General features: G+C 38.6%; 1 protein-coding gene and 1 long non-coding RNA gene across 3 annotated transcripts in view; one reads left to right on the top strand and one right to left on the bottom strand.

Moving 5' to 3' along the window:
* LOC146477025 (putative E3 ubiquitin-protein ligase HERC1) overlaps positions 1–13828 on the bottom strand; it is an 82256-nt gene that overhangs the window by 47989 nt on the left and 20439 nt on the right. The window contains exons 18-25 of one of the 2 annotated variants that reach the window (XM_085114080.1): positions 13594–13785; positions 9990–10211; positions 9670–9849; positions 9182–9296; positions 8587–8762; positions 5722–5960; positions 4527–4560; positions 1447–1712 (exon numbers count right to left, since the gene is read on the bottom strand). In XM_085114080.1, coding sequence (XP_084970206.1) covers positions 1447–1712; positions 4527–4560; positions 5722–5960; positions 8587–8762; positions 9182–9296; positions 9670–9849; positions 9990–10211; positions 13594–13785 — 1424 coding nt within the window. The remainder of the gene's footprint in view (positions 1–1446; positions 1713–4526; positions 4561–5721; positions 5961–8586; positions 8763–9181; positions 9297–9669; positions 9850–9989; positions 10212–13593; positions 13786–13828) is intronic. The other variant, XM_085114081.1, reaches the window with a different exon arrangement.
* Positions 1–13828, top strand: part of LOC146477026 (uncharacterized) — a 310708-nt gene that overhangs the window by 284561 nt on the left and 12319 nt on the right. The window lies entirely within an intron of this gene.

The following is a 13828-nucleotide window of genomic DNA, read 5'->3' as shown; positions in this document are numbered from 1 at the left end:
CTGATGCGCCGATTAAAAAAAAATCACGTGTTTTTTTTATTCAAAGTTCATAGAAGCACGCCATGTGCAGCTACGTCATGCAAATTCGTGTCCCCGATAGTCCGGGGCTACTGGATTTTGCGATCGGGCTAGTGGATTCTAGCCATCACTTGACCGATGGGCAAGTGAAGTTTTTTTGGGAATTAAAATTACAAAATTACTGTAGGGCAAGCCGATCTCACAAAGGGAAATCTGTTCAACAAAGTATCGCATTACATTTCATGCCCGACATAAATGCGCGAAATTTTTCCTTTGGAGTTCAGTCCACGTAATCCTCAAGTAAAAATAATGAACTATGACAAGCTCTTGCTAAATAAGAATTATTTATCGACCGCGGCCTTTTGCTTCCCCATAAATTACCAGTTGTAAATTTCGAAAATGAAATATTTTTCCCTTTGAAACCTCCATGAAAGCTGACAAGATCTTAAAGTGTTCATTTCACCAGAAATTTGCATAATTTTGTTTACGACGTCAATGATGCGTGACATGGCACGTTCCGCTTTCGCGTGAAAACTGACAAATTAAATTATTTTTTAATTAAATTATTTCTATATGAAATTATTTTTAATTCTTAAAAGAAACCGCACTCCGTAGAAAAAACGAAAAAAACCTATAACTTTGCTCAGATTCAACGAAAAATCTCCATTCTTACACTAAAATGATTGTCAAATTATTCTCTACAGAATGAATGAGAGAATTCTGACGCGTCGTGAAAAAAATTTCCACGTTTTTTTTTTTTCACTAATTGAGTTTACGACCCCGGACTTTCTGAAAAACTGAAAAAACTTGTAACTTTGCTCAGATTGAACGAAAAATCTCCATTCTTGCACTAAATGATCGTCAAATTATTCTCTACATATTGAATAAGAATTTCCTGATGCGCCGTGAACAACAAATGTTCGCGTGTTTTTTTTCCACTAATTGAATTTAAAACTCATTCACTGCGCACGCCCGAAAGTTAACGACAAAACCGACCGACCGACCGACCGACCGACCAACTAACCAACCAAGTACACAGTCAACTATCGCTATAACTCGTTCATTGCGCTACGCGCATTCACGAGTTAAAAAGTAAAACTGGGCAAGTTTGGAATGGTTTTTTATTTCTTGGACACAACACCAATATATGCCTTTTGTAGTTAATCCTTCAATTGTTACTATTATTGCAAGACCTACAAGTCATTACTTAGCTCGAAGGCATTTTTCAACACAGCCTTCGATACATGTCTTTTGTTGTTGTTGTTGTTGTTGTTGTTGTTGTTGTTATTGTTGCAGTTCTTATTGATTCACTGCAACAATTGCAATTGCTTTTGTTGTGATTAGCTTTCAAAGAAAATTATATTTCTACTTGAATAACAATCATTCAATGCTTTACCAAACTTAATAACAAAGTTTGTAATCACTAACTTGAGCTCTAATCTGTTGGTTTCCCATTGCAGCAGCCACAGTAGGTGGAGATGTACAAATCTGAACGTGTGACCCCTGGCCTTCACTGTACACTTCACTGCTGTGTATCCCCTCAGTAACAAATGACACCACACTTGTTGCCATCAACTTCACAACTGATTCTTTCTCATGAGCCTTGTTTGATCTGTAATGCATGGATGTTTTTTCTCTGCTTATACGCATGTGCCTTAAAACTTCCTTCATGGAGTCAATTCTTGGCAGTTGTCCTGTTAGTATAAATAATGTTCTGTTAACAGACCTTCTAGGTACTCAATGTATACAGAAGCAATGATCTTTTCAGTCAGACATGTCTTTAGTTGTAATTATTTTAATTTTTGTTATGACAAAGATTTGCCACAGTAACATCTAATGACACATTAGTGACACAATTATGCACCCAAATGCTGTTTGTAGCAGACTAGTATGAGAGAATGTACATGCATGACAAAAGAACCAAGCACCAGGAGCATAAAAACAGGGCCACTGTGGATTGCAAGCTAAGGAAGTTACCAAAAGTAGCAGGCGAGCAAGCCAACACAAAAAGTGGAGAGAGGCAGAAGAGGATGGGACTACAAGAAACAACAAAAAGAGAGACGACGGTTCTTTATAAAGGTTAATTTTTGAAGAATCTTAAATGTATCTGTAACTGCTAGGAACACTGTCCTTTTCAATTCCCTGTTGTCTTGCCTCTCCCCATTACTCCAGATGCTTAGTTTAATTTGCCCACTAGATAATCCTAGAAAAAACCTGCCCCTTGATCTATCAAGAAAGACACTAATATTGTGTGATGTGTGGTCAATGGGTCAGCATATCTTTCATGTGTTAGTAGCATGACCTTTACTATAATTATTTTTTTACGTCAACATACAAAGTTGGGAAACAAGGAGGGTGACTGTGGGAGAGATCAGGGTATCAGATAATGGACATACGATAAAAGCTCTATTAATAACTCTTACGATGGAGTGGTTCATGGGATGACCACCACATCCAATTTGAATTGGTGGCTGAACTGAACCAGTTTGTTTGTCGCACTGAGGACATTTATTGGGTGACATCCCTCCAAGGCCATTCTACTGGAATCTTAAGATCTTGATTCCAGCAAATGGAGGGATTTCTTAGTTTTGACAGAGACATTAGAATCTTGGTTTGGTTAAACCAGTAGACAGAAATCTTTAGACTTCAGCTCTACTCTCATGGAAACAAATGTGAGAAAACTTTGCCCAAAATGGCCTAGGCAATCCAATGTTTCATTTGCCAAGTTTATCCTGATGTTCCATCAACCCTACAAGATACTCTGGCCAGCGAATATTTGATGCTCAGCTTAAAAACCTGAGAAAGGCATTAACACAAGCCCTTTTATGTGGCTGACAGACACCACGCCAAGTTCCAAGCAAGAGCTTTCTTTCCACCTGTTACAGATGAACTGGCACCCACTTCACCTCAACAAAATAACCTACAAAAAGAAGTTGTATTACTGCGAGATGTGGTCAACAGGAACAGCCATTGAAGACATGTGATGGGTGATGACATCTTGGGGGAATGGAGGGCTGCCAGCAATTTTCTCCAGATGTTACACTTCTGGTGGCCTTACCATATGCAGCATGATTGCCCAGGAAGAAGACCACTGTCATCAGGTTCACCTCGGGACAGCAATGCTATGAATTACCCTTCAGTGGAAGCAGAACAGCTGCCATAAACCACCAAGAAGTGTGGGCCTCCTCCCAGCCAAATCAAACATTATTGATACTTGTGGGAAAGCTTCACTTGAGGTGACCAAAGGTAAAGAATGCTTCACCATAAAAACCCAATTGCTGGTTTCAATGACTCATTAAAAGGGATAACATCCTGCATGGATGAACCTTAGAGGTAGCAGCTGGAGTGTTGTTAACTGAGTTTGCTGATGTGTGTTCAGGTCCCCTGATGGCCTGGGGAGAACAAGCATCATCCAGCACACACCAACACTAGGGAGAGCAAACCCATCCATCAGTGTGGGTGGCTACCTCTCAATCAGCAAGCAGTGGAGGAGACAAAAATTGAGACAATGCTGAAACATGGAGTCATCAAGCTCTCACTCAGCCCAAAGGAATCTCCAAAAAAGAATCAATCCACCCCTTTTTGTGTAGATTACCAGCAGCTGAATTCTAAGGTCACTACTCCTTTCCAAAGATAGACTCAATCAATGCCTTGCCTCCCTCTTCCTGGTTCAGCAAATTGCACTTTGCCAGTGGTAACTGGCAGGTAGAAGTATGGGAGTCTGATTGACCGAAAACAGTGTTCATGAATGGGAGCAACCTCTACCAGTTCACTGTTATGCATTTTGGTCTCTCCAACGCCCCCAGCAACTTTTGATAGGCCCATGAAACATGTATTTTTTAGACAAGTGCATTGTATTGACTATGAAAAGAATGTTTAAGCTAATTAGAGCAGCTGCAGACAGTGTTCCCACATGACAGGACTCAAGTTGAGTCCCAAAACATGCCACCCATTCAAGAAGTAAGTCATCATTTAAAATGTTGAATATTCCTTAGAAGTTTTTCTTTCCATTTACTGTTTCATAAAGGTCTGTACTACAGTTTATTTAAACTCCATTTGAAGGCAAATAAATACATTTTCAAAATAGATCAACCAACCACTGAATAAAATCCCTCAGAACAAACAATGCAAGTCCATTTTCTGACCAGCAAATAGAGTGTGAGCTTATATTTTAAAAAAGGACACTGTCAAGCACCTTGAAGCTTCCACACTTGCAATAATGTTGTGAGTCAGTCAGACACCTTCATGTTCATTTGTGCCTGCAGTCCTTCATCAATAAGTTAGCAGAAGTCCCCTGGGAGTTCATAGCAGAGTGACCAACTCAAGTAAATCCAACTCCACTCTATACTTGTTTCATTGCATTCACTCGTAAAGAAAAATTATGTTCAGTTAAGGAAACTAGCAAAACTTGCCAGAGACCCAGCTGATTAGACACTCAATATAGATGTCTTCAATTGCATTGGTTACTGAGCTCTACAACTGTCCTGCAGGTGTATTCTTAAACATACCTTCCGATGGCTGTCCCTCACTTGTATTTTCATCCTTAAGAAAAACAAACAGAATTAAACGAATAATGTAAACTTAAATATCTCACAAACTAAAACTTATAACTTATAAAAGGCAGACTTCTATTCTATGGAGTGAGACTCAGGTTTAGCATAAAACAACCTGGTCCTCCAAACTTCAAGTCTGGTGCCCTAACAACTTGGCTACGCTCTCTCGCAATAATTTTCTTGAAACTAGAAAATTACTGACTTGTTGCTGAGATCTATTTACATCAGAAAATAAAATACACAGTAACTTAGCCAAATAATGATACATAAATGGAATGGGGAAATTAAAATATTATTCCAAAACGCAAAATAAAAACATCACTGATGTGTTAGAATACGACTCCTTGTTCTTCAGATTTTGCAGCAAATCTGTCACCCATCAGCACATTCATCACTTTCTTTCTGTGAACTTTTGTACATTTTTGTGGATGTTTGACATCTTCCTTATTCCCAATTGAGACGAACATTGTAGTCAGACCATTTATTCCACAGACAGTTCTGTTGTATTTCTGTTGTGTTATATTTTTAAACAGATGGCTTTGAAACAATGTGGCAACTGCCTCAAAATCTGACAAAACCATTAATTGATCGTTTGTGTATCAAGGAGCTATGGCACAGTAATATTAAATACTCTCAGGAAAAATTACAGTGAGAGAAATTTCCTTGATTCTCAAGTCCTCAATGAAACATATTTTTGAACCATTATTTCTGTCATGCAACCACTAATATAACATTATTCATTTATTTTAAAATTATGTGAACTGACATAGTTTGTTTTTTTGTTTTTTTCTTTAGTGGTAATCACACATGGTAATCCAGTTTTGATTGTGTTACACTGTGCTTGGATATGTCAGAAGAACAATACATGTAGAGTTTTCCTTGAACATTTAACACATCCAGAGGCTAACAGGTTATCTATATGTCAGTCCTAAGCTTTAAAGTAGTACTTAATAAGTAGTATTCTGCAACCTCAATATCTGTCATGGAATAATAAATGTTCTGAAAAGACAAAATTAAAACTCCATAATCTGCCAATAAGAGTTGCATCTACAAGTCTTCACAGTTAAGTTAAGTATGCTACCACTTTGTGACAAGTGAGATAGTGAGTAAAAATAATATAACCCAGTACTTGCTACAATTTGTCACATACTTGACTGCTTAGGCTCACTGTGGATGGAGTGTCTGTAGGTATATGTGAAGCACTACTGTCATCACTTTCATTCCTGGACAATGAAGTGCTTGACCTTGTTTTATTTAAACTTTGATTAAAAGTGAGGTTTTCTTGATCAACTGGAAATGAGGTCTGCACACCAAGCAGAAGAAAGATACAACGCTGTACTACTCTTTTGCAGGCTTCAATAAAAACTTGGTCAGAAGAACCTTCACCTACTAAGAAATAAAAAAAGGAAAAAAAATAATTATAATCAAAACATAAAATTATTACACAAAGCTATTTAATAGAGTCCTAGTTAAAACAGATCATGCAGGATCTTTACTGGATGGCATGAAACTATACAATACTAATACAGAACAATTTAAGAGCTCACAATAAGGCTGTTTCATGATTCAGCTCCTATTAAATGAACACCTCTATCAGACTTCTATCAGCTATAGGAGTGCTGAGCTGGGGGACATAATATCTGACTACTGTACTGATAATTTTTGAGCAATTTTTTCGTCAACATGAATCAAAGGGTTTATAAGCCAACTCATGAAGGCACAGTAGCTGTGAAGTGGGCCAGAATATTCATTTGTTTGCTTTTGTAGGTAATCATTCAGAAAAAATGTACTTTTGTAGTACACCTCCTTGCAAACTCCAGAAATAGCTCTTTCTTGCTGAGTTTGTAAAACCTGTTCCCTTTGTCCATTGCCAATACTTAGGTAGCAGAAGTTTTAAAATGAAATCGCATCCCATGCAAATTTTAATCAGAGAAAAACTAGAAGCAGCAAAATTGATTTTGTTTTTGCTTTCAAATGTGCAAAATTTTATGCATAAGGATGCCATTTTTACTAGCACTAAGTTATTTTGATTACAGGAAATGATTGTATGACAACAATTGATTATAAATATTAAGATGAATGTGACAGCATCAGTCCGATCAGCTAAGTTACGCCCTGCTCTGTAGGGTTATGACTTGGATGGGTGACCTTCCAGGAACCCTGTAGACTACTTTTTTTTTAAATTCTTCATTTAAAATAGAAAATAGCTGGGTAGCATCAGAGTGAGAATAAAAAATACTTGTAATGTTGGCAAAAAGTAGTGTTTCAATTTATTTTGAGGCATTTGGGAGATCAGTGATGTAAAGTATGAAAAGTAATGGACCAAGGATAGAGCTTTGGGGTACGCCGCACTTAATTACTTGCTTGGTGGAGCATGGGCTTATATTTGGGAGGGAGGAGGGGTTATTGATGGGATTTTGCAGGATATGGGTAAAACTAATCCAATGCTGCAGGGTCTCTAAACACTGAACAGGGCCGTACATAGAGGGGGGGGGGGGGGGGGGGGGGGCAGAGCCCCCGCCAGGAAAACTCTTCTTTTTTAACATTGTGTTTGAGTTTGCTGAGCTAGTTCATGTGGCTATATTGGTCTTCCTTCAATGTGAATTGCAAATAATTATTTTGGAAAATCTTTCAAGGTAAAAACCAGTACGAGTTTTCTTATAAAATGTTGATTTTTTAACTTGGGCTGCCTGTAGTTTAGAATTTGGTGTGTAAATAAAGACTGCTAAAGCCTACGCCACTCCATGGAGCGTGTTTTATGACTATATAAATCTAGCTTACATGAGTATCTTTTTTCAGAGCTAAATTGGTTTTTAAAGGCCTACGCTACTCCCAAGTATTTGTAGTGGGTTTGGAGGATTTGATAGAGTCTTGGATTTAACCATCGTATGTTCAACATCACAGGTCATTTTTGCCTGATGAGTTTTGATTTTCCTCTTTTGAATTCTCTTCATTTTGAATATGACCTCTTATTCTGTGTGTTAAATGACGGTGTTTTTGATGCCACATAGGGCATTTCAGCTGGGTTTGGTTTGGCTTGCCTAAGTGCATGATAGTTTTAACTGCCTTTCTTGTTGAGATTTGAGCAATGTTAGGACAGAAATTAATCATTGCTTGTGTCAGTGCAATGAGCTTCATTCTGTAGTTGTTGTAGTTCCTGGCCCGGCTATTAGTTTTTGTCACAAGGTGTTGTGTTTCTTGCCATGGCTATTTAGTTTTTTCAGTTCTCTAGTAATTGTTGTAGCATTTTATAGAACTATGCAACATGTCACAGTATCAAAAGGCTTGAATTGTACTTAAATCACGACTGTGTTTTTGCAAATGCTTCATTCCACTGTTAAACACCTTATTCCAAAATGGCTACCATTTCGATAAATAATTATTCTATTGTTGGTATTCAAAATAGCCCTGGCTTCTTACCTGTTCTTAAGCTCAAAAATCAAAAGAATATTTTGTCTTGAACGAGGCAAAAAGGGCTAATTTGAATGAAACAAAAGACATTAAAGTGGCAGCCATTTTGAAATAAGGTTTGTAGTACGTTTGAATTGTGGGAGCTCAATGATTTCCTCCCTTTTTTACAGCAGTGCATCGACTGTGTTTTAAATTTACCATTTACTGAAATGAGAGGCAATGTTAAGCTCCAGCTAAACAAGGTGTTTATGCCATAATGAATCGTGACAATTTAAGACAAAAAGCATCAGAGTGTTTTGCTTCCTTTAAAGGTCTTAAATGCAACTTTTTGAGCAGGGGTGAAAACAAAAACGTCCAACTAGAAACCCTGTCTGCATACGGGGAGACCCCTGTGAGGGTTGTGCGGAGTTTGCCCCCCCAGACAACAAATCCTAGGTACGGCCCTGCTGAAGACTGAGCCACTTCACTCAAGGTGGCCAACGGGGACTAGGCAGTGACAGAAATGCCACATGTACAAAAGCCAATATATGCAAATGTGTGTGGGTTATTTTTGACAGGAGGGCATTTACATTAGATATTTTGCATTGTACTGGATTTCTTATACCTGAAGCTTTGGTTTGTAAAGATGTAGATTCCTCCTCAGCATCGGATGAATCAGACCGTTCCCTTAAGGAGTGATCCATGCCTGTGGATTTCTTTATTTCAAGCCCATCCTTAAGGGAAAGAAGCTGCTGCCGGAGATGGTAAACACTTCTGTATACTTCAATAATTTCCTTAGATCTGCACCAAGTAGAAAGAAAAGTTTTTTGTCTCAAGTCTGTACCTACATGCATGTATGGTGAAGTGAGTATGATTCTGTGTAAGCAGCAGTGTATGAAGAACGAGCAAAGACCAGTCCTAGTCATGTTAGAACACATACATGTAAAGAATGCTGTTAAAAAAACATTGGTTTGATTTCCAAAAGCAGCCAGTGACAGCACACCAGTAGAGCAAAGCTTTTTATCCTGCAGCAGTTAACTGACACTCTCGCATGTGATCAATACTTGAAGAAAAAAGATTTTAATGGTTGAAGGCTAGAAAGTAGGCCTAATGGTTAAACAATATATAGATAATGGTACATTGCCATTTCCAGGTAATTAGTGGTTGAAAGGAGGGGGTGTTCTTTAGAAGCATATTACCATTATAATACTTTCAATCACCTTGTGGTTTTAAGTGCTGCTGGTAACAGTCCACTGTGTTTTAGAATACAGGCAAAGGTGAATCGAGTGACTGTGTTAAGTAGAGGAATGTTGACCACCTCACTGGTGTCCCAGTCTAAATAGGTAAAATAATACAGAGTTAAAAAAAAGCTGGTGACTAAATGAACTGATTGCATGAATATAGAGTGATGCTACTCTCACATTACTTTTCTATAATTATGACAAGTGGAATTTCTATTATAAATATCTAATGACGAGGACACCTCCAAACTTGATATAAGCGCAAGTTTCTAACTTGCAGCTTACTGTAACATTTTATTAATTACTATCTATCAAAATCAGCAGTAAAAATTGTCAAACACTTTAAAGGATGGAAATTTAACTGAGCAAATGCTCTCTTTACATGAAAGGCCCACCCTTCACCTTCACCTAACTTCCTCATGCCACCACACACGAGGCCTCAATGAACTAAACAAGTGTAAAATTACCCCTGTTTTTGGCATAAGCCTGTAGCTTGTTCCACACAGTCTTGACAGCATCTGATTCAGGTCCATGAGCCAATTCCAGCAGTAGTAATGTGTCAGAAGGAAGGTTAAACTTGGTCACTTCTACTTTATCGGGCACAGAATCATTCATTAGACTTGACAGTGACACTACCATGGCTTTTTCTGTTGTAAACACAATTAAGGTAGAAACAGTATTGCTCAAACAGTCCTTTGGTGATTCAGTCTTGGAATAATTAATAGGACAAGACATTAATTCAAAAATCAATAAATAAAGGAGTGAATCAATCCATCAATCAACCCACCTCGTTCTGGATCTCTGTCTTCAAGACCGTTTCCCAGCAGAGGAGAGTTGAGCCACTTCTCACAATCTTTCTCCTCGTGAGACACGGCAGGACCTGCCAACATACCTCCCAAGGTCTGCCCCACTAGAAGAGCCAGGGCCCTCTCCAGATCCACTAACCACACCCAGCTAGCAGCAGGCTGGGCCAAAGGAAGTGCAGCAGGGTCAATCTTCTCAGGAATACCTTCAGTACCAAAAACAAAATGAAGAAACATTATTTAGCAACTCACTGAGATCAACTCCAAGAATTGTTAATGAAATGAAATTAAAATGTTTTGACATGGTTTGAGGAGTTATACCAATCACTTGAAAGAGTGTTTCAGTCAATTTCCACACACCTTGAAGTTGGTTAAGAAAACTCACCTGTGCCTCATTTTTTAGCCCACTTTAAACACTTTGTTCTCAAATAGAAATAGCTTTGACATGATCATTATAAGTAATTCTTAAACTTGTCAAGTTATTGTTGCATGTCTCTGATCAGACCTGATTGGTGAATTAATTCTCACTGATCTTCTGTTAGTCTTAATGTTTCAGCTCAGCTTACTATCTGTCTTGCTTTGTGACTACAAAAAAATCCCACAAATGCCAAAATATCCTGGTTTCACATGGATCTCTCCTAATGCTCAGTGCTGACAATAGCTGGCCTAATGTGCTACACTGTCATTAAGTTGTCGAGCAGTTCCTTCAAAATATTTAAGGATAAAAGTTAAAACTCCTTCCTGTCTGGTAAACATTATTTCAAAAATACATTTTACAGGTGCAACCTGTCCCACATTTGAGTACAAGCACAAGTTGTTCCTGGTTATTAACTGTGTTAAACTGATTCCATCCAACATTCAACCTTGGTTCCACTCCACTTTACTGTTTTCTCATGCCCCATGAACATAATGGTCTTGTGTGAAAGTTTCCAGAAATGCACCTAACCTTTAATATGGGTACTTCATATATGACAGACTTTTTGGTCATTTTCATATGACTTCACGTTTGAGGGAATTATTTAACAATTATTCACCGAAGGCAAAGTAAATAATGTGTGAATATTCCCCAAGACGAAGTTGAGGGGAATATTCACCAATATTTACTGAGCCTGAGGTGAATAATTGTTTTAGTATAATTACTCAGGTGATTATCAGAGAAAATCAAGAACCATCCGAAAAAAGCCAATTTTGTTTGTTTGTTTCAAATTGTCAAGCGTCAATGAACAGAGATAATAAGTCTGCCGATCACATGCTCAATCGATAAACCGCACATGCCTCAAGCAGAATATCAGTATTCTTTAACTGCCGCTTCATGGAGACAAAGCACTGACTTCTGGTTTTTCCGACCTGTTTACCAAAACAGATGGAGATGAACCAGGCTGTTTGGTGTAAAACATGAGGATCACAAGTCAGTGTTAGCGATGGCACTTTATCACACAATTTCTTGTTGATGGCTTCGCTGGTTAACAGACTTTTTAAATTGCCCTCAGAGATAAGCTGTTTCAGGTAGGAATTAAGTCCTTTATTGGCTTCACTAAACAGGTACACAGTTGTCGCAGCTGAAAATTTTTTGTTGTGAGGCAATAACTTTAGATGGTGGTCGAGAGCCGCTCGAACGGACAACATACTAGTTTCCAGATTATAAAAACTGCCTTCTTTTCTCCTCACTGAAACATAACACTAAGAGAGACATTTATTCACCCTGTTTACTTCCATGCTTTCAAATTCTGTGAACATTAAATTCGTTTTCTTATTACAGTAAGCAAAATTTTCATGTCTTGCCTTCAAAAGTATCACCCCGGACTAAGCTGCATCTTTATAATTAAGTGCAGTGCTGTCAATAATTTTTGAAGTAGACGTCCCCACTGGGACCGACGGTCCGACGGAGCGAGCTTTTTAGGGGGATCTTTTCATTATTTTAACCCTTTTTTTTGCTGGATCCTGTCCTCTAAAAAAGTTGCAGGCGTTCCACGACCCCTTCGATCAATTTCCATCGTGCGTGACAAAGGTAAACACATTTAAAACTCCTGAAATGCACCTTTATTTCGACTCAGACGTTTGAGGCGGATGTCTCACAATTATTTTTGTTGGATATTTTCCTTATTGTAAGTTACTTACCAAGATTAACAGTAAGTGAGACGAAAGTAGCCGGCCAAAGATTGGCCAGTAGCTGGCTGTTTTGGCCGGCTACCGGCCTTTATTGACAGCACTGTAAGTGCCTTTTGGAATTGCATTTTCTTCCATCCTATTTACTTCTTCCTTGGAAACATCAACAAATCACTAAGCGGCCATTTTGAAAATTAGTCCTCCCACTATAATCACCTTGCGCAAGGTGATTATAGCAGGATATGACGTAATCCTCAACCAATCAGATCACCAGAATCTCTATAATCACCGGAGTAATTATACTAATTATGTTTTAGCAAAAATTAAGATTAGGGGACACCTTGTGATGAGTGGTTAAAATCTGCGAGTCAGCGAGCCATACGAGTCAAGTGAGCCGTGCAAGCCATGCAAGCCACAGCACATATGTTAAGAATTTTTATTTGTTATATTTACATTCACACGAGAACAAGAGCAAGAGCATCAGAACAAGATGAATAAGATCTCAATATTTAATTCTTACAGTAGGAAAACGCAAGCCATCACAAAGGACGTTTTTTGAATCAGCCAATCAGAAGCCAAGTTGAAAACAATCAAATAGGTACCAATTTCACTTCCGGCTAAAATGCCTCACAATGCACTGAAAACCGTCAGTTGGGTATTTTTAAAGGGAAAGTGTATGTAAGTGTATGCACAACTGTCACCCTCACTAATTTGCCAATCAGACGAAACTGAATGCACCATATTCAAGCTACCTCTCTCTTCTCTTATGCTATATCCACAGGCTTAAATCCTTACGTTTTCGCTTTCTTTGCCACTCGACATTCTATCATTGCCATCACCTTTTTGTTCTAAAGACTCCAGAACCCTCTGTGCGTTAAGGGAAACTGTTCACGAACACTTCACAACCGCCGCCAAATGTTTTGATTCGAAAGAATAGTGACTCACAGAATACATTGAGAAAAGGGAGGGGGAGCTAAGGAAGTGAAAAAAAAAATGAGGGAGTTCTGGGCCCTCCCCTCCCCTTCCTTAACTCGGCGCCTTATGGCCCGAGTACAAAGAACGGGAAGACTTTGATAGCGCGACCGAAAATTTAACTGGTGCCGCCTTACAGCCCGAGTAAAAAATTCGTCCAAAATGTTCTCATGCGATTGTAAATAAAACAAATAAAGATTCTTAACATTTGTACTGTGGCTCGCATGGCTCGCACGGTGGCTCACATGGCTCGCTGGCTCGCAGATTTGGCAGACCCCCTTGTGATGTCTATCATAAAGATCATGCATCTCATTACCGTGCATTTCTGGACATATCTCAACCTCTGTACAGAATGATATTATATTAATTTTGTAACTTTTTTACCACTTAAAACTTACAGGTTTTATGTTCATTCCTATGGCAACAAAACCACTTTGGAAAACATTCAGGATCGTGATGCTCAGTTACTATTCCATAATACTCTGCATAACTATTATTAGACAATCTCACCTTGAACTGGCCACTCCAGTTCTTGTTCCTCCAACAAGGCTGCAGCAGGAAGAGCCTTGTTTAGTTTGTCTATTGATGGTAGAAGAGCCAGAAATGAAGGCAGCAATGGCTTAACAGTCTCCAGTGGCATCAGCAATAGAGAATGGACCACCACTGACAGTACAGAGCCTGCTACAGACTGATAAAGTACACCTAATACCAGAGATGAGCCATTAAAAAGAAACTGGCAAATGCA

The sequence above is a fragment of the Pavona decussata genome, unplaced genomic scaffold (genome assembly GCF_977016875.1).
Source record: "Pavona decussata unplaced genomic scaffold, jaPavDecu1.1 SCAFFOLD_72, whole genome shotgun sequence".
Lineage (NCBI taxonomy): Eukaryota > Metazoa > Cnidaria > Anthozoa > Scleractinia > Agariciidae > Pavona > Pavona decussata.
Note: the sequence above shows the minus strand (reverse complement) of the source record. Positions and strands in the feature narration are given on the sequence as shown.